Source organism: Mastomys coucha, unplaced genomic scaffold (genome assembly GCF_008632895.1).
Source record: "Mastomys coucha isolate ucsf_1 unplaced genomic scaffold, UCSF_Mcou_1 pScaffold5, whole genome shotgun sequence".
Classification (NCBI taxonomy): Eukaryota; Metazoa; Chordata; class Mammalia; order Rodentia; family Muridae; genus Mastomys; species Mastomys coucha.
In genome coordinates, this window is record NW_022196911.1 from 55,158,754 (window position 1) to 55,179,511 (window position 20,758).

General features: G+C 48.3%; 2 protein-coding genes across 2 annotated transcripts; one reads left to right on the forward strand and one right to left on the reverse strand.

Moving 5' to 3' along the window:
• Positions 1-224: 224 nt before the first annotated feature.
• On the forward strand, positions 225-15,932 carry Med9 (mediator complex subunit 9). The gene is made up of 2 exons (XM_031352768.1): positions 225-475; positions 14,360-15,932. Exons 1-2 carry the CDS (start codon positions 264-266, stop codon positions 14,574-14,576), a joined length of 429 nt encoding a protein of 142 aa, XP_031208628.1. The 5' UTR covers positions 225-263; the 3' UTR covers positions 14,577-15,932.
• A 963-nt stretch (positions 15,933-16,895) lies between these two features.
• On the reverse strand, positions 16,896-18,839 carry Rasd1 (ras related dexamethasone induced 1). The gene is made up of 2 exons (XM_031352767.1): positions 18,206-18,839; positions 16,896-18,065 (listed from the first exon to the last, which is right to left on the reverse strand). The coding sequence occupies exons 1-2, from the start codon at positions 18,489-18,491 to the stop codon at positions 17,509-17,511; spliced, it is 843 nt and encodes a 280-aa protein (XP_031208627.1). The 5' UTR covers positions 18,492-18,839; the 3' UTR covers positions 16,896-17,508.
• Between the last annotated feature and the right edge of the window lie 1,919 nt (positions 18,840-20,758).

The following is a 20,758-nucleotide window of genomic DNA, read 5'->3' on the forward strand; positions in this document are numbered from 1 at the left end:
GCGTCATCCGTTCTTCCTGCCAGTCCCGGGGGTCCTCGTTGGTGTTTTGACCTCTCTCTGTCTTGTGAACTAGAAAGATGACTGAAGTAGATTCCCTAATCCCGACTACTCAATTTAGCTGCCCCGACACCAGTCGCCTAGCAACGCCCGCCCGCCTACGCCCAGGGCGCAGACTCGGGGCCTTTTCCCGCCCGGCCTCCCTGGGCGCGCAGTTGTGACGCAAGCATTCCGCGACCATCGGCAGCCTCAGGACGTGTGGTGCTATGGCTTCCTCCGGGGTGGCGGGTGGGAGACAGGCCGAAGATACGCTACAGCCACCGCCCGAGCTGCTGCCGGAGTCCAAGCCGCCGCCACCGCCCCAGCCTCTGCCGGTCGCCGCGCTCCCGCCACCGGCGGCTCCGCGGCCTCAGTCCCCCGCTGGCGCGAAGGAGGAGAATTACTCCTTTTTGCCGTTGGTTCACAATGTCATCAAATGGTAAGGGCCTAGGAAAAGTCAAGACACCACTTTTTGCGGCCTCTGGTGTCCGTGGTTCCGAGCTGCCAAAGCCCGTGCGCTCTGGACCACGCCCCATTTTCCCAGAGGACCCACATAGTCGCCTTGAGAGTAACACTTTACTCCACATGCTAATCAAATGCATAGGTTCTGCAGAGCACTCACTGTTCTTGGTCCCATCCCAGAACCTGCAGTGACTTGGGGATGGGTCTCAAGTCCTTACACACTTAGCCTGATTTAGTTTTAATTCATCTGCGTTTTGACTGTTCATATGAAGCCTAGCGCGGAATTTCCCACTTGTAGCATTATGTGAGCCCAGAAAAGTTTTCGATTTTGGTGGACCTCCGATGTTCAGACTCGAGATTCTCACCGTGTACACAGTTTAGTTCCCATTTCAATGCGAGGCAGCATCTTACCTGTGTGGCTCTGTTAAGTACTAGGGTTGTATGCAGTAAAGGACCAGCCGTTTGCCCTTATAGGGCTTAACGGTTAGAAACAAAGGAAAACAGTCATAATAAAAACATTTTTAAAAGTAGAGAGGGGAGAAACATTTGAAATGAAGACACAGAGAAGTTGCTCCAAACAATCGTGTCCCACTATTAACTTTATTCTAATACAATAACCAAGGATGTATAGTCTTTTAGGCCCAAAGTCTCCAGTCTCCATGATGGCCTGTGTTTTTGTTACTTCACTTGGGTCATTTCAAAGAGGTACACTGTTTTGTGTAAGCACTCTCAAGTGTACTTTGGTAAACTTAGGTGGTGCAGAACAGTTACTGCCTAGTGCCTCTTGGTGCAGTCAGGATTCTTAGCAACATTAGGAGGTGGACAGCTTGTTGGGCACAAGCAGCACAAGGACCTGAGTTTGAATCCTCAGTATCCACATAGAAAGCTAGTCATGGCTGGTCATGCCTGTAGGCCCAGCATTTCAGTGCTACAAACAGATCCCTAGAGCTCTGACCAGCTAGCCTGGCTGATGCTGTGAACTTCCTATTTAATATGAGACCCTGCCTCAAGGCCACAAGGTAAAGTGCTACAGAGAAAAACATCTCAACCCATGCATGCCCACCTGTATACTCTGGCATTCACAGACCTGTATAACACCTCACACACATAAAAGTGACCTGCATATACATAACAAACAAAAAAGGGTAACATGGGATGTATGTAAGTTGCTGCTGGTGTACTAGGACATTCTATTAAAAGGGAGAATTTTATTTATATATTTATTTGTTTGAGACAGGGCTTTCTTTGCCTTTGCCTTTGGACTTTTGGTCCTGCTATCTCAGCTTCCGAATGCTGGGGCTCCAGCTGTGTACCACTGTACCTAGCAACTGTGACAATCTCACAGTAAAACGTTCAGTATAATAAGTCCATAAACTAGTGACATCATTATTTATTATTATTATCAAGCATTAAGAACTGCCTGTAAGCCAGGCAGTGGTGGTGCATGCCTTTAATCCCAGCACTTGGGAGGTAGAGGCAGGCAGATTTCTGAGTTCAAGGCCAGTCTGGTCTACAGAGTGAGTTCCAGGACAGCCAGGGCTACACAGAGAAACCCTGTCTTGAAAAAAACAAAACAAACAAACAAACTCCCTGTAATTGTATAGGTTATACTTTTACCCATGAGGCAGTATAATTGGTTTTTTCACCCTCGTGTGAGTGGTGCATTCTGCTGCACCATTACCACAGCTACTTTGTCATTAGGCAAAGGAGGGCTTGGTTACATTCTAAGCATTAGACCATCACTGAATATATGATCTGGCATTGACAGGGTTATTTAGCACATGACTGTATAGCCACAGGACACTAGGTACAAACCTCTGAATTTCTTCTAAACCATTAAATACTAAAAATAAATTAAGACAAGATTACAGTTCCAGTCATATTTATGAACATTGGCCTGCGCTTTCGTTGGTGTTGAGGCAGTCCAGGTTTCTTGCTCTGGTGGTTTGGCGCTTGCCTTAGGGCTGCTGTTACTGTGCTGAAACAATGACCAGAAGCAAATTGTGGAGGAAAGGGTTTATTTGACTTACACTTCTGTACCACTTTTTCTCATTGGAGGAAGTCAGGGCAGGAATCTGCAGGCAGGGCTGGTGTAGAGGCCGTGGAGGAGTGCTTTTTTCACACTCCTTGCTCAGTGTGCCTTCTCTTCCTTTTTATTGTTTTTGTTTCTCCTTGTATTCCTGGCTGTTCTGGAACTATCTGTAGACCAGGTTGGCCTCAAATTCAGAAATCTGCTTGCCTCTACCATTGCGTACTGAGATTAACGTCATGAGCCACCACTGCCCAGCATCGGTATGCTTTCTTACTAGAGCCCAGGACCACCAGCCCAGGGTGACTTACCAACAGTAATCACTAACTGAGAAGATGCTCTGCAGGCTTGCCTACAGCTTGCCCTCGCAGCAGCACTTTCTCTATTGAGTCTCCTTCCTCTCTACTGATGCTGTGTTAAGTTGATATAAAAGTGGATAGCACAGGGCTCATCTGCCACTTTTCAAATGACTGCAGAGCTTTGGTTCTCACATTTGGTCCTCTCTTGGCTTCAGACAAGATGAGCCTCGTGTATGTGGGGTAAGGCAAACTGTCCCCTCTGTGTTAGCCGTTAGCAAATACATTATGAGATGGAAGTGAGGAAAATAAAAACTTCACTATTGCAGGGCAGTGCTGGAGAATTGGGTTATCCAGAGTAACTAGATATACATGCAAACATTAAGAACATGGAAAATAAAACACAGACGGGTACACATTCACCTGTACCTCAGGAAGGATGCTCCTAAGCCAGAAGAGCAGTTGGGTTGGGCCAGCCTCAGTGACAGGAAGTGAATTTCCCAAGAACATGCTATGAAGTCAGAGGGTCTGAGTTCAAGTCTCTGCTGAAGCTTGCTTTATCATCTTGGTAAATGCTTAATTCCCACAGGCAGTAATTTTCTGTCTCATTCCATCATTACTCGTTAGATCTCACCTTTAGGCCCAACACTCAGGCCACTGAGGCGGCTCTCAGAGTTTGGTGATAACCTGGTTTACATATCTACTTCCAGCCAGCTAGGAACATTAGGTTCAAACTACAGCTCTGTGACTTATGGCTAGGTAGGCTTGGGCTGGTAGCTCACTTCTCATAGAACTGGGAGAGACTCTAAAGTGCAGACCTGTGCAAGATGGCAGGGTGATCACACGGGCTTATCTAAAGGACCCACAAGGAATTTTTAATTTACCATATAAGAACAGGAAGGACGAGCAATGATTGCCAGAAAATAGCTGGCAAGAGCTACCTTACCGACTGACCCTGAAGCATCAGCCTTGACCATGGCCTTCTCCACACCTCAGAGCCTGGCAGTGATAGAAACCTCTGCAAGCCATGTGAAAGAAAGTGGTCTGAGATCAGGGAAAAGTCTACTAAGGACGTGCCCACAGTCTCTGCTCCCTCCTCTGCCCTAACCACCTTCTTCCACCGTGGCAAACAGTGAAAATATTGCTCTGCCCAGGATGGATCCTTTAGAGCCGTGGTTCTCACCCTTCCTAATGGTGCGACCCCTTGGTACAGTGCCTCATGTGAAGACCTCCCAAACATAAAATTATTTTGTTGGTACTTCATAACTAATTTTGCTAGTTATGAGTTGTAATGTAAATATCTGATAAACAAACCCCCAAAGCGTCGTGACCCACAGGTTGAGAACTACTGCTTTCAAAGGAATGAACCAGAGTCAATGTGGGACATATATCATACTTTGGGGTTGGGAAGGGAAACAAGTTTAAAACGGGTTATGACCTCTTTGGCCACCCCTCGCTGTGTGGCTGCTAGCCTGGCAGAGAGAATAAGGTGCCTTCCCTCAAGTGTCTGACCAGCAGAAGAGAAAAGACACTGGGAAGGAAAAAGACCCTGGGGAGAAAAGACTTCTTTCTCCAAGAAAAGCCAGGTCCATTATCCTACAAGAGTGAAGATGTGGCACTCCTACTCGGAGCCTTTTATGTTCACTTGTAAGGATGGGACTGACAGTGCTGGCCACTAAGCATGTAAAAGAAACTGCAGTGAGAAAGATAGGACCCAAGAGAAAGCAGCATGCTCGGTATGGTACTGTCTGCATGAAAAACGGTAGGGCCAGTTTGAAAGCTCAGGGATGTTGTGTGAGTTTGTAGGCCATCAAAGAGTTGAGGACTGTGGCAAGGGAAGAAGAGGAAGGGGCTTAGGAAGTTTGGAGTTACAGTTCATAGTGGATGAGGTCATTTGTAGGGCTGAAATTATAAGAGGGAGGAAGGTAGGGTAGAAAGTTGCTGGGTAGGGAAGAAATGCTATACTCTAATCTTGATTCTTGAGGTCACTGCCCAGAGGAGACAGGAAATTGAGGGCAGCACCTTTGGAGGGTAAGCCTTTATTCTTGGAGGACTAAGCTGCTGGCAAGTCTTACAGCAGCAGGCCTAGTGGTCCAGGGTGAAGGCTCTGCCAGCCGGCCGGGCTCTGATGCCGTGTTCTGTGCTTCCCTCAGCAGTCCTTGAGCTGTGGCCTCCTTTCCTGGGATGAGTAAGGAAGTAAAGCCTGAAGTAGAGGATGGAACCTTGTCCTAAAAAGCTCACCGTTAGTTACATCATAAGAGGTTCTTAATTAATAAAAGGAACAGTTATAACAGGTGGCTGCAGGGAATTCCTTAGGTTTCTTTTCTTTATTGTAGATATGTGCCTCTTTTCAGAAATGGAATGCCATAGCAATGGGGACTAGGCTGCCGTGTACCATTTCCTTGGGCTGCTATGGATTCCATTCTGTGCACATGTAAAATTCTGTCTCGCTAAGGGGCTGGAAAGAATCCTGTGTGAGATGCAGCTGGCCTTCATGTGTAAGCATTTTGGTGTTTCATTTTTGCAGCAGGCACCATGCTGGGATACATAACCCCTTGCTCAGGTTTATAGTGCGGTAAATTCTCTGCTGCGCAACCACTGGAGCAGGGATGTACAGTTTCTGTCTTGATAGCCATTGCTCATTTCATCTTCTTAGCTGACTCTTCGAACTTCAGATCGGGACACTTCAGTTAACGTGAAAACTCTTAGCCTGAAATGGCCCATAAATCTACCACCTGTGAAGCAGTAAGACAAATTAAAGATAGACTGCATAGATGGAAAGTAGGAAGTAATCTGTCTCCCTCTCTCCTGGGTCTGTACATAGTTCCACAGAGGACTGAGCTGTCCATCCTTGAAACTTTCCACCCAGCATGTGCTCTAGTGTCTCAGTGGGTTCTCTTGAGTTTCCTGGAGAAATTTCTAGAGCTGTGGTATGTGAATATAACTCTCCAGTCACTGTTAGCAAAATTGGAAAGAATGTATCAATTTCTGCTTCCATTACCAGTGTATTTCTCTCTTCTCTTCCATACCTCTGCTGCTGCTACTAAATGTTTAACCAGGCTGGTCTGATAGATAGGTTAGAAATGATAGTTGATTGGTGTCTTTTATTATTTAAGTATACCATCTTTTCATATGCAATTTTAATTTGTTTGTTTTAAGGCAGGGTCTTATTTTATAGCTCTGGATGGCCTGGAACTCATTATGTAGACCTGGCTGGTCTTGAATTCAGAGACCTATGTGTCTCTGCTTCTTGAGTGCCTGATTAAAAGGTGTATACTATCATGCCTGGCTTGCAATTTTAATTTGTTTGGTTTTGCTTTATGTACTCTTCCCTGCTAGCTTCCTGTGCTTCTGCTGAGCCATGCTTCTTGTCTCTGTCTTTCCAGTGTAAGCTCCCGGGTGGTTGACTTTTCTTTCATCTTTGAAATGGTCATGGTGTTGTGATTTCATGTAGTGAGCTTTGTTCAGCTTTTCTCTGACAGCTTCTGAGTGTGAGCCAGTGTTTGTTCCCTTTCTTGTCATGTGATAAAATACCATTAGAAAAACCTAAGGGAGAATGTCTGTTTCTGGCTCACTGTTTGAGAGTGTGAATCCATCCTGATGGAGAGTTTGGCAAAACACAGTCATATCTGTCCATCATGGTGGCTAGGAAGAAGAGAGAAGGAAAGAAGGGGGCAGGGAGAAAATACTTCCTGAGGACATGCTCCCAGTGCCCTAATTCCATCAGCTTTGCCCTGCCTTCTAAAGTCTCTAGAAATTCCCATTAATAGTATTACCAAGTGTTTAAAATATAATTCTGTGGGAGACATTTTGTATCAAAGCATAATGGATTCTTGCTTATTAAGGCTTTGAGACTAGGGTGTGGCTCAGTGTCGGAGTACTTGCCTAGGGTGTGCAAGGTCCTGGGTTCTATCCACAATGCTACAATACAACAGTAAAACAAAGCCTAGTTTAGTTTTGGTTTCTGAGACAGTGTTTCTGTATGTTGTAGTGTTGGCTAGCTGTCCTGGGACTTGATATGTAGAACAGGCTGACCTTGAACTTCTCCCTCTGCCTCTCGAGAGCTGGTATAAAGGGTGTGGCATACCAAGTACAAAAGAAAATGGAAAACGTTTTATATAGTGATCTCTTTTTCCTAGAACATTTGTGCTTCCGGATTTTACTTTTTTAGATGTTTGTAGCCGATTTGTGGAGAGTAAAGGGTGGATGGACTGTCTTCTTTGCCTCCTTGTTCTTATACCAGTTATGAAGGTTATAAAATACTGTTGTTCATGTTTGATGCTGCCTTCTAATTGTACATTAAGTCTCCAGATGTTCTCTGATCCTCTAGACACCCTGGTCTCTAATACCGAGTATTTTAGTCTTGAGCTCTTTATGGTTTGTTTATCCCTTCTGGAGCTAGTTTTCCTTCTTGTTCTTGCTTGTCAGTACTTCCCTGTGGCATCCTACCTTTGCTGCCCTGCTTCCTCATGGTCATGTGCTTGTGGTTAGTGGAGCATTTCCTTTTAACCTGCACTGTACTTCACTCTTCCAGGTCTGTAACCTCATTTTTGGATCTTACATCTTATAGTCACTTTTTTTTTTTCAAGACAGGGTTTCTTTGTGTAGCTTGGCTGTCTTGGAACTCACACTGTAGACCAGGCTGGCCTCAAACTCAGAAATCCACCTGCCTCTGAGTGCTGGGAATAAAGGTGTGTACCTTCCACCACCTAGCTTATGGTTGCTTTTTAACTAGTTCTTCTACCTTCAAAGTCTCTGGAATTTATTATCAGGTTTGTTTTTCTTTTTCTGAAATTCTCTAAAGGAATAGTATACAGCATAATAGCTCTGTATTCAGGAGAAGCAAATCTCATTTGAGGCTGAGCTACATGGTAAGACGTATCTCAAAGAAAAACTCCTCTAGGGTTCAGTTTTCTTCCTAAATTGAACCCAGATGTTCAGCCTTTTATTCATGGATCACAGCAGATCACATCAGATGCCCTGTCTATGCATATACAGAGCCCAGGAGTTACAAATGTCTTTAGCTGGGCAGAGCACTGTGGAGCCTGTGTGTCTTTAAGGACTCTCCTAGAGGCCACCTCTTACCTGTAAGAGTTCTGAGAGCCAGGACCTTCCACTGCACCCTGAAAGTTTTTTCAAACCTTATCTTTAAATGATTGTTCTTAAATGCTTTAACCACCTTTTAACCTGCCACTCACCAGAGGTAGTGGAAAAAGAAGGATATGGTGGGGGTAAGGAGGTGGGGGTGGGGGGAGTGGACCTGTTTAGAAAGGTTCTTTGGAGCAACTCCCATCTGTGTTGTCTAGAAATTGACAGTTCAGTTCACAGGTCAGCAGTGGCAGCTCAATCGACTGACACCAGCATACAGATACACCAGCAGTCCAGTTCGGTAGAGCTGGGATAGCAAACAGAAGCCAGCTGCTGTGGCACTACCTAGCAGAGACAGCCAGGCCTTGATCTTGGCTCGAGCCAGCAGGAGGGACCAGGAGGAATGCCAGAAGTTCTCTGGCTGTGCCTTTCTCAGGGAAGCAGTGATCAGTGAAGACTCGAGACTCCCAAGCATTGCACAGCTAGCTCTATAAGCAAGCCAAGCTCAGCCTCTGCCACTGTCCTTTTATACCCTCCATACATCACTTGTCCTCCATGGGTCTTGCTCAGCACATGTCCTGCCTCAGCACTTGTGTCTGTCTTAGCTGACATCATTCTGCCAATCAGCCCAAGTCCACAGAAGCAGCAAGAAACTGCAGCACACTGCCAGATGTTTGTTTTTTTTGTTTTTTGTTTTGGTGTGTTTCTCTCTATGGAGTCCTGACAAATGGAGCTCAACTAGACAGTGTAAGGCAGACCAATACATGCCTGTCTGTTAGCAAAGAATCCTTCATCACATGTCCTTTCAAGTGCTTGCTTTAGCAGAATATCCCTGTCTCCTGTGTCCACTTCAGCTAAACGTTCCTTCATGTGTTTGCTCCAGCATCCAACTGGCTTTCCAAAGAACCCTTAAGTTTCCACTTCAGTACCCTATGTTGCCACCTGGTACCTGGAGACTGTGGCTGAAACAGCCCTGCTTAGGGTTGGAGTCCAAACAGTGGCTTCCCTCTCTTCATTTTTCCTATAGTTGAATGAACAATTGTGTGAACATGTGGTTTGCCAGGCCTGGTTGTACAACCTTGTACAGCCAGCTACTGGGCAGGAGTGAGAAGAGGACTGAGTTCCAGGCCCACCTGGGCAAGAGAAACTAGGAAGGCTGGGGTGTAACTTAGTGGTTGAGTGTTTGTCTGTCAGTCATGAAGCCCTAGATTCACTTCCATACTAGAATTGACAGGCTTTCCATTCATGTATTTTTAATATTTGTTTGTTTGTTCGTTTGTTTATTGTTTTGAGATAGGGTCTCTGTATAGTCCCGGCTGTCCTGGAACTACTATGTAGACTAAACTGGGCTTGAACCCATAGAGAAATGCCTGCCACTGCCTCAAGTGCTGAGGTTAAAGGTGTGTGCCACTATAAGCAGCATGTTTCTTGAAGCTTGAAAAAAATGAAGAGAGGAAATGCTTATAAGAACTTTATAAATCTCACTCTCTGAGGCCTCTTTTTGTATATAGTGAAGCTACAAGGGATATAGACTAGAAAGGAGGAATAAAGCAAGACCTTCAAATTCAGCTTTTCTCATCTGAGTTTGGAACTAAGTGTTCCAGCCTGCCATTTCTGAAGTGAGTTATCCCTGTATCTCCTTGCTTGTCTGCCACTTTTTTTGGCCTATCCAGTTAGTAGTCTATCAATTTGGGAGCTTAAGCAATGTAGTTTTAATTAAATGTCATACTTTTACTAGATCTCTTAGGTTGCTAGTGGGTACAGGAGAGCCATCCTTGTTGACCCAGCACAGGGAGTTCAAGTGTTGAGCTCAAGCATCCCTCCCGCCTGCTCATCACAGGTCAGCAAGACCTCTTTTATGGGAACAGGGCGTTGCTGATCTGCCTCTTCCCACACACAGGCTCCTCGCCAGCTGAGACCCGCTGGGCTGTGTAGGAAGCCCCCACAGATGATGTCTGGGGTTTGCTGCTCTGCTGCCGTGTCCACCTTGTGCCCACTCTCTCAGCTGTGTCCTAAAGTGGAAAGGGTGCCCTTAGGACCTGTCTGAAGACTTGGAAGGGCTGCTTCCTTGTGTCTGATTCTATGCCAGGTCTTTGCAGACTCAGTAGAAATACCCAAGCCCTGTTGGCCTCCACGAGGGCAGCCTCCCTTCCAGCAGAAAATACAGTAAAAGAAAAGCTGCCAGGGAAGGAGTCCTGGAAAGTGAAAGTTAGAAGTACTTGGAATGGCCCCTGCAGCCTCTCACAGTTGAATTTGTCCTGTGGGTATGTTGGGATAGAGGGCCACCACTGTTCTTAAGAGGCATAGTGACCTGCTCAGACTTGGGTTTCTAAAGTTGGATAAGACAGGGCTTGGGAGAAGGGGAGGACTCTATGTCTAAGAAACAGTGGCAGTGGTTGTCTGAAGTAGTCTGGAGGACGGGGAATTAGCTGGTCACATAGCTGGGAGAATCAGAAAGGGCAGCCTTAGTGGGTGGGGACTGCTGTCCCCCGTGGATGTTGACAAAGACAGGTAGATGGCTGTTCCACTGTGGATGCTTGCAGGCTCCTCAGACTCCAGGGAGAAAATTCTGGATGCTGGAGGAAGAACTAGACTCAGGAGACACGGGTGTGGGGGTTGCTTAGAGTGAGCAAACAAGCCTGAAAACACAAGCAATCCTGTGGCAGATGAAAGCTAGTGTGGGAGGTCTAGAGTCACTGTCCCAAAGACTGGTGGGTGCTGGCAGAACTCCAGAGACAATCTGATCACTGCGGGACAAGGAGGAGCCATGGACAGTCAAGGAGAGGCAGCTCTGAGTTTTGCACAGGTGTATGTTTATGTTTGGGATGGGGTCTTAGTGTACTGCCTAGATTGACTCAGACTTGGTATTCCTGCCTCAGTCTCCCAAGAAACTGGGATTAGAGATGTCCATGTGCCTAGCTCAGAGGGCATTTCTGTCAAAAACTTATATAAAGTCTTTAATCTGGATTTCCCCTGGTATGACATTGTAAAGCCTCAGAGGGCATTTTTCCTCCGAAGCTGTGGAAATTGCCTGCGGCTACAGATAGTAAAGAAAACAAAGCCTTAGAGAATGGATAAGAATGATAACACACGCCCACTGCCCTGAGCCTGCGGCTGGGCAATGCCTTGGACCCGCCTGAGGCCCTAGATAACTAGATGACCAGGCCATAGAGAGCACACATATGCGTGTAAGTGATAGAGAAGTGCATGAAATAATGTGTGGAAGGCCCTAGTTATAATTGGCTGAATTTAGCTTAAAAACTCCAGTCTAGAATGGCAAAATTGCTCACCTTCCGAGAGCCCAGCAGAGAAACTTCGTGTGGAGAAATAATCTGTGTGAATCCCATGCGGACACAGACGTCCATTGCTTATACAACAAAGCCTGCACACCACAGCTCAGCTCCGGAGGATCCGGAGCAAGGAACATCGAGTAGAACCTTACCTGTGTGCCGCCGCTGGGGAGCTAGGGATACGCCTGCCAGACTGGACCGGTTAGTGGGAGAGTGTTTGTGTGAACAAATGAATGTGGACCCATTTTACCATTTATTTGCTTTTTGTCATTTATGAATAAATAAAAGCACTAGAACCTTTCCACCAGGTTTTGAGGAATTTGTTTCTACCACACTTTACACCTGAATCATGACAGACATCTTTCCAGAATCCTTGCACAGTTACGTAAAGATGCAGGTACAGAATGTCCATTGTCATTTTGATGAATTGCAAACATTCCAGATAATTGTTTGTAAATAATTTCACTATGTAATCAAATGCATGTTAATGTGGAAAGACAAGAATGAGAGCCACATTTGATAGGCTTCTGTCAGAATAACAAAGGTATACATATGGTTGTCTGTTATTCCACATTTTGAAATGATCTACAACAGTTTACGTCATATGGTAACACAGGTGTCTCTGAGACTTGGAACTAGAGAGACTTCCCTTTTCTAATATGTCTGTCACTTTGAATTTCTTCCCTCCAGCATCTACTAAATAAGAGAAAACTTTATTTTGGGGAAGTAAAAGCCACTGGAATCAGTAGTGGAGGAGAAGCTGTGAACAGAGGAGAAGACTGAGGGGTGCTAGCCCAGGGTGGCCAGCAGGGACAGATAGGTGCATGTTTCTGAGGAGGATGGACGTTTGATGGAGAAAGGTACAGGCCCCCAGATCAGGTTACCAGAGGTGAGGGGTGTGACTGGCGTGCTGGCCCAAGCCTTCCCTTGCTTTTGCATTGCTGGAGGACACACTGCCCATTGTTGCCAGTTTGCTTCTATGCAGAAAGGAAATTGGGAAAAACCAGGGCATGTTCTTAGATGCACCCATCTTTCCTAGGCTTTTATCCAAGAGCCTGGGACACATGTCCAGATGCCTTGCTAGCTGCAGCGAGGATGCTCTGCTCTCCATGCCTCCATGGCTATAGTATTTCTGCCCACTCTTTAAAAAAGCACAGTAGATGGGACCACGATGCTCTAACTTTGTCCTGGTTTGTATGACTCCCATCGATCCCTGACCTAGTCTCTCTTTCTCTTCTAAAGTTGGATGGTGACTAATGCTGAGCACAAAAGCAGGCCCATTTAGAGCTTTCTGCTTTTATTCCCTCACTATCGAGTCTGACCCTGTTCTTTAGGCCTGGGGGTTTCACTGTTTTACAGTCATCCTGGCATAACAGGTTCCCTCTTGGTTTGAGCAGCTCCTGAATAGATGCTTCACTCACTCCAGGACTTCTGTACTATTTACCAACTAGGGCAGGTCAATGGCCCACTGCAGGGGTCTGCAGCCCAGCTCCCCTCTGCTGGCTTTCCCTATGGGTTCTGTTTCTTGTCTGAAGGCTACCCTCTCTCCCCAAAGTTCACCCTGTAAAGAGAATGGGTATCTGGAGTTTGGAGAGTTTGAGAAGTGAGCATCAGAAACATGGCCTACACTTTGCTTTCTGCATTAGAATTTCTATGGGGCTGGGTTATGTTTACTTCAGGAATTATTACTATAAACCTCCTTCCCTGTTTTAATTTTGTGGGGTTTTTTTCTTGTTTGTTTTTATTGTATCTTTCTAGACTTGTGATGTAAACCAGTTTTGTTAAAAGTGTACTTTAAATTCTGACAGCAGATCAGTGGTGGTCCTCAGTGGCTGCACACTGAGCAGGAACTGGTTCCAAAGCTCCTCTGCTTCCTGGCCTTGGGGCAACGCCTTTGTTCCTAGGGTTTTGGTTCTTTTGCTTTAGTGTGATAGCAAGAGTGGGGATCTCTGCCATGCCAGTGCTGTGAACGGATAGGAATGATCTGCTTTCAAAATGACCTTGATCCAGAGGAAGGCATCTGCGGAGCCATGGTAGAGGTGAGCCTGTGTCTGCTGAGAATGTCCCAGTAGCTGGTAGCTGGTTTACAATGTTCGTCTTTATGTTAACAGGCCTAAGCAAGCACCACAGCTCAGTGAAATGAAGGTACTGCTAACTGGCAAAGCCTCCTGGTTGGCCTACAGATGGCTCAGGTTAGGTGAAATGAGTGTTTCAACAAGTTTGTTTTCCTTTGTTTTTGGAAGATCACCTGATGCTTGGTAATGGTGATTTGTTGAGCACAGCTGAGCCTTGCTTTCCAAGCATTCATTCTTTTGGCAGGTGGTGTTTTGGAAATGTTACTGGGTTTGTGTATGTGGTGTGTGCACACGTGTGAGTGGTGGGGGAGCAGAGGCAGGCACTTGTGGTGCCCAGCTTTATCACTCTTCCCTGTGTTCCCTTGTACAGAACCTGAGACTTGCTGTTTCAGCTTCTGAGGTGTGCCTGTTTCTACACCCCCATCCCACCCTAAGCCTGAGCTGGGTTTATAGGCATGTGTGCCCCTGCTTTCACATGGGTGGTGGAACTCCAAACTCAGGTTGTCATACTTGCACAAGTGTTCTTGATCCACAGTTGTTTCTTTTTCTTTTTTTCTTCTTGTTTTGTTTGTTTGTTTGTTTGTTTTGTTTTTGTTGTTGTTGTTTTGGTTTTTTTTGAGACAGGGTTTTTCTGTATAGCCCTGGCTGTCCTGGAACTCACTCTGTAGACCAGGCTGGCCTCAAACTCAAAATCCGCCTGCCTCTGTCTCCCAAGTGCTGGGATTAAAGGCGTGTGCCACCACCACCTGACTCACGTTTCTCGAGCATAGTGTATGTATGTGTAGGGCCAGGTTGGTGAGACAGCCATGATGAAGTCAACTTGGTCCCTGCCATCACAGAGAGTTTAAGTATCTGACCTGTCAAGTGTGCTAGTTGAGAGTGTTTTTATGAACTTAAAGCTAAAAAACAAAACAAAACAAATAAAAGACCAATCCTTGTCTTCTGGGGTAGTCAACCTAGTCAGGGAACAGACATGTCTAACAACATTCTAAAAGGTATCGGAGGGTGTAGTTCAAGGAAGCCATTGTGGAGATGAGCTACACATGCTAATGACTGACTGCCTTCTACTCCCCTGTCACTCAGCATGGACAAGGACAGCCCAGATCTCCACCAGGACCTGAACGCCCTCAAAACAAAGTTCCAGGAGATGCGGAAGCTCATAGGCACCATGCCCGGCATCCATGTGAGCCCTGAGCAGCAGCAGCAGCAGCTACACAGCCTCCGAGAGCAAGTCAGGACCAAGAGTGAGCTTCTGCAGAAGTACAAGAGCCTCTGCATGTTTGAGATCCCCAAGGAGTAGGGCCAGCTCCCAGGGAAGCTGTGGTGGCCAGCTCCAAACTGTGAGGCCACCTGTGGCTGGCGTGGGCCTCAGTGACTATACTCAGCCTTGACTATGCCCCGGGCCCATCAACACATCTACAAGGCACAGAGGGGGAGGAAGTAGCTGTTCCCTTCTTTCCCTCAGCTCCTCCCACTCCCGATAGCATCAGCATGGTATCCGGTACATACTGTTCCCATTAACAGCAGTTTCATGAAGCATTTGCATAGAATTCACGAGGTAAATTAGGCCTGCACTCAGATGGCATGGATTTATTATAATTAAAGCAGGCTGTGAGAGTATGAACATTGTTTTGAAAGGCCAGAGGGTGGGTGGCTTCTCCCTGAAAACAGTTCACTTCCTTTTTTATTTGAACTATTGAATGAAACTATATCTCTGGGGGTGTCAGTCCAGAGCTCCACGAACCAGCCACCGACTCGGTTCCCAGCCTCCTGCATGCTAGCCTTATAGGTTCTTGCTCCCTTTATCTCCATCACTTCAGGCAGTGCTCAGAATAGCCAAAGCACTGCTTGCCTGGGGCCCTTTGTCCTTCCCACACTGGCTCAAAGAAGCTGTTAGGCAAGCGGCTCTGCCCTGATTCGTATGCCCTGGCTCGTATGCCCTGGCCTACCTCGTCATCTCCACTCTAGCCAAGAAGTCACATTTGCTACCCTGCACATGGTCCCTGCACACTTCTGGTTTAGGGCAAAGTAGCTGGCAGGAGCAATTGGGGCAGTTTCTTAGCCAGGGGTATATGTGGTTTGAAGGGCATGGGGAGCTAAGTCTGGAGGTCCCATAGCTGTGTTCTACTTGTAGTGTGTGCCCAGCGATTTCCAGGTAGGACACTGTGTTCTCTCAGGGACTGTTACACTGAGGGCACCATGGCCCCTTCTCAGGAGGAAGGTGAGAAGTACCCAGTATTGTTTGGATCTTGAAATGGGCACAGCCTGGGCTGACCAGCTTAGGACTTAGCAGGTGCCTGTCAACTGGCCTTGGCAGGAGCACTGGCTGGGGATGTGTTTAGCAAGGGTTCTGGTGGCATTGTCTATCCAAGATGCCTCACACTGGGGCCTGGAATGTGTGAAAGAGGGTTCTGACTTCCAGTGGTTTGGGCACAAAAGTGGGCTCTGAGTTTAAGTAGAGGGTGCCAGTTAAGCCACCTCTGCCTTGGGACTGTTATTTAACTGAATCAGTTACTTTCTGCAAAGTTGAAGCAGTGGCTGGGCCAGTTTTAAGGCTCTGACTGGTTCCTGTAAGCGCACAGAGGCTTCTCTGTTTCAGTGTGTTGACCTGTTACATCTTCAGATATGTAATTAAAAGTATGTTCTGCTCTCAGGACACATGGTTTGCCTGTTCTGTCTCAGTGCTGGATCCAGGCCCTGGAATTACAGGTTTTATAATGAAGGATTTGAGTATATGTTGAGTGGGTGGTGTAAAGGAAAATGGTCACTGTGCTCCTCCTTCCACCCAGCATGTGCATCTGTTAAACTAGCACAAAGGCCTACATGTCTCCTGCAGGGGACCCTGGGGAGCCCAGCCATACATTGTTGAGAAGTGAGTGTCCTTTGAGATCTGAGGAGGTGTAGTTCCTTGGAAGTGGCCCTTTCCAAAGCAGGGTTGACAAGACTCCCCAACCCCACCCCTCCAAGACACTTTTGAGCATCCCTTGAAGGTCAGGACCCTCTTGAAAAACCAAGTATTTGGCTTGGCAGCTGCAGTTGTGTTGACTCCTTAGAGACCATGTTGACCTCTGCCTCTATTTCTCAGCTGCAGAATTGGAGGCTTGAAAGTGACACCTGCCCTAAGTTGACAGTAGGAGTGGCAAGGAGATCTGGGTCACAAACTATGAGCCCTTAGCCACAGGGAGATAGAAAAGTATAGAGGAAATGGGCCCCACCTGCTTGAATGCTTCTGGGAGCTGCACTACAAGCTATCTACTTTCCCTGTCTAGGTCCTGTGGTAACCCTGGGGCAAGGGATAGACATCCAGTGCAGGCAGGCATCTTCGGGGACACATACCTCCAGCTCAGCCTCCTTATTTGTGGTAATCAGGGTCAGAGTTTAAAGTGTGACAGATTCCGGTGGCCTGCCATGATTAACAGGTGGCCTGTAGAGGAGTGTATGAATATTCTCCAAAACAAGGCCCCCTGGTACAGGCCAGACCAGGCAGAGGATAGACAGAAAACCAGGAAGTCTAGAGCATGACCCACTTGGAAGTGGGAGACCATTTTCCAAAAGCCAGGACCCTCTCCAGTTCTTGGGCCACTGGCACTGAGGCAAGAAGCCTAAAAGCAAAGCACCATTTTCCATTTTAAAATTATTTTATTTTAAATTAAAAAAAATAATAAAGACCTCACACAATAGAAATGTAGAGATTTTGTTCATGTCACACTGACACTGGAACTATTAAAGTGCAAGTTTTGTGTTTTGTTTTTCTCTTGGGTAATTGCACACACACATGTAAACAAGTCACTTGGCTATGATTGAACCCCCCACCTCCAGCCAAAGTTTCCAGTTTGCTGAGGACAGAGGTGGCTGACAGCGGTCATGGCAACACCAATCACAGACAAGATAATGCCCTGTTAGTCCTGGCCCTGAAACAAGCAGGACAGTAACTTGAAGTCTCACAGGCTGATGAACTTCACACACACTTTCTCAAATTTCTGAGAAAAGTACCCCTCTGCTGGGTCCTGGCATCCCAGAATCGGAGGTGAAAGTCCCAGTCTTAGTCCGCTTTCCTTTCACAGCAGATGACTGTCCCTTACTGGCTTGGCAGCGTCTCCCTGATGCACAGGGCTGGGTCGCAGGGAGGGAGGGAGGAGGCCAATTGGCGCTCCCCGTGGGGCACGCAGACTAGCCCGATTTGACTTTTGAACAAAAAAGGTCAACGGGTTGTGCGGCTCACCCTGGGGCTCCTAACTGATGACACAGCGCTCCTTGTCCTTAGCCTGGCTGCCGACACTGGTTTTTTCACGAATGTACATGAGGTCGCTGTGTACGCTGGGTCTGCGAGCAAAGGGCGCCAAGATGCCAAAGGCATCGCCATGGTCGCCCCCGCCCCCGCTGCCCGCACGCAGAAGCTTCTTGTTCCTCAGAGCCTTTTTGTGCAGTACGTCGCAGTACTGCACAGACACCTTGCGGTGCAAGTCGGGGCTCATCTCGCTAGGTAGCTTGGCCATGGCAAAGAGCGCACGGAACATCTGGTCCAAGCTGCTGTTCTTCTTGGCCGAGATCTCGAAGTAGGCACAACGCTGAGGGTCGTCACCCACCAGCTGCTCAATGTCCCGCTGCTCTACTTCCCGGTAGAAGTCTCGGTCCCCTTTGTTACCGCAAATGACCAGCGGCACGTCCACATTCTCTTTGGTTTTGTTCTTGAGACAGGACTTGGTGTCTAGGATCTGCTGTTTGAGCCTTTGCACCTCCTCGAATGAGTCGCGGTTGTCTAAGCTGAACACCAGAATGAAAACGTCTCCTACAGGGGAACGAGAGGGAAAGGTGAGGGCAGCTGCCAGGCACGGAGCAGCAGACGGCGCGGCCCCAAGCACGACATACCAGCCCCATCAGCTCCCCGCAAGACTCCGGCCCCACGGCCCCTGTCGGCCCCCAACTCACCTGTGAGGATAGAGAGGCGCCGCATGGCGGGAAACGGGTGATTGCCGGATGTGTCCAGGATGTCCAACTGGTAGACTTCGCCGCGGATCGAGTAAAACTTTCGGTGGAAGTCCTCGATGGTAGGGGTGTAAGCGTCCTCGAAACGGCCCGTGAGGAAGCGCGACACGATGGCCGTCTTGCCCACTTTGGATGAGCCGAGGATGACCATCCTGTAGCAGTTCTTGGCCGGGATACTCAGCTCAGAGTCGCTTGGGCACATCTTCTTGATCATCGCGGCCAGTTTCATTGGGCAGAGGGGCCCCAGGGGCGGATGCGTGGCTGAGAGAAGGTAGAGGGCTGCTGAGGACTCCGGAGTGGCAGAAGAGCTTGGCTTCCTTGTGACCGCGAGAGCTGGCCTGGGCTCTTGGGTACAGACAGCGGGCTCAGGCTTTCCGCGCCCCACACCGCCCTTATATGCAGCTGGCCGAAGCCCCGGCTGGCACCTCCCAGCCAAGGTGCGTCACGTCCCGCCCCCGGACGCGCCCAGCTCCTCCTAGACGCGCAACCTCCGCCTTGGAGCCCGAGGCTCCGCTCCAGACCTACGTGCGCTGGAAGGAAAATTAAGTCCAAACTACCGCGGACCCGGCTTCCCATTGCTTTGGAAGCAGAAGTCCTGGCTGTGCCATTGATTCATTTACCTCTGAGATCCCCATTCTCTCAACACCAGTGCACAGACGCTCACTTTTCTTGGGCCTCAGTTTCCCCAAAAATATGATCTGATGATAGCAACAGGTTTGCTGGCCATTTGCCCCAGCGCCAACCCCTTAGGTTCCCGGGCCCTTAGTGCTCTTCTGGGAGCAGTGTCCGGTGTCTGTGGGTTTCCTACGGTACAGTTCGCGCTTTGTGCTTCAGCCACCAGAGGGAAGCAGGGAGCCCCACAGACTCACTGAGATGCCTAAGGTTGTGGTCACACTGGAGAGTGGCAGGAGGCTGGCTGGGGAGCCAGATTGTAGGCGTTGTCATGGACTTCCATTCCTGTGCTCTATTCTCCCAACTAGAGATAATCTGGTCGGTGGGGACCTCAGTAAAGGAGAGTCTGTCCCTGACTTCATATTTAGAGACAAGCCCTCTCCCCGCTCCCCGAGACAGGGTTTCTCTGTGTAGCCCTGGCTGTCCTGGAACTTACTCTGTAGATCAGGCTGGCCTCAAACTCAAAAATCCGCCTGCCTCTGCCTCCCAAGTGCTGAGACAAGCCCCTTTAAAAAAAAAAAAATCAAAACAGACCGGAGTCCCCTACAGTCTCCTGTGGCTTTCCAGACTTTTCCCTCTCCTGGGCCAATCATCGTCAGTTTATGCTGAGGGGGCTGACTGGGACTGATGATTTCAGAGGAGGCCTGGAAGCACTAACTTTTCGGTAGCTCAGTTTCCCGTTCTGGAAGATGACACTGGCCCTTGATTGTAAAGATTAAGTGCAAACATGTTCCAAGACCAGGGTCTGGTCGGAACAATAAAAGTATAGTGTCAGGGAGGCTGCCCGAAGGAGGAAGCCAGAGGCAGGTTAATCAGTAACCAGGACTGAGTAATGCTTGAGGAGAAACAAGACATGTCTGCTGCTTGTAAGTGACAACATAGTCGAGTTGTGTTTTTATTCCGCTCTGACCTTGTCTGATTTCGGAGAGGCCCAGAGACCCACCGGCTGACAAGTGCCACTTGCCCATCCAGGCAGTCTTGGTGTCCCACAGGCAGGTCATTCCCCATCTATTGAGATGCTTGCACCATGCTCCCAAGGTTTCATCCCTTCCTTGTGACCCAGGATCTCAACAGAAATCTAGTCTCTAGATCAGCAGTGGGCATCCTGCCTGGAGCCCCTGAGACCTAGGTGTATTGATTTGGTGGTCCCTGTGCTAAGTGATAATGCTCTCCCTGGAGACGGAGAAGCAACACGCTGCTGTCCTGGTAAGCAGGCCGCCTGGCTCCCGAGAGAAGGCAGAGGGCTGCTGAGGACTCCGGAGTGGCGGAAGAGCTTGGCTTCGGGACCAGGCGAGCTGGCCTGGGCTCTTGGGTACAGACAGAGGGCTCAGGCTTTCCGCGCCCCACACCGCCCTTATATGCAGCTCCCACTCTTCCCTTCCTCCCTTCTGCCTGTGCCCCCACAACAGAGCCCACTACAGAGGCTGCTGCGGTTGTCTGGTCTGTTTCAATCTAGCGAGACATCCATATTCACTCCCCTTCCCTCCCAGGTTGCTTCTACATCCATATCAATCAAGTAATGCAGGACTCATCAGGCCAGTTGGGGTGAGCCCTTCACCACTCCTGGTTCTTGCCCTTGCTGCTGCTCCCCTCCCTTCTCCATCTGGGGTATCTGCCCTTATCTGGGAGGAGGACCTGAGCCTCTGCCAAACCCAGGACTGCTGTGTTCAGTAAGAAGCATAGAACATTTACTGCAGGTGAAGAGAGGCCTCTTAAGGGGGCAAGCAATGGCTGCTCACACCAGGCTAAGGCCCTTGTCCTCTGCCTCCGGAAGGCATTGTGTGGAAGGCTGGGGCTCTGACTCGGGATGGGCAGAGCTGATGT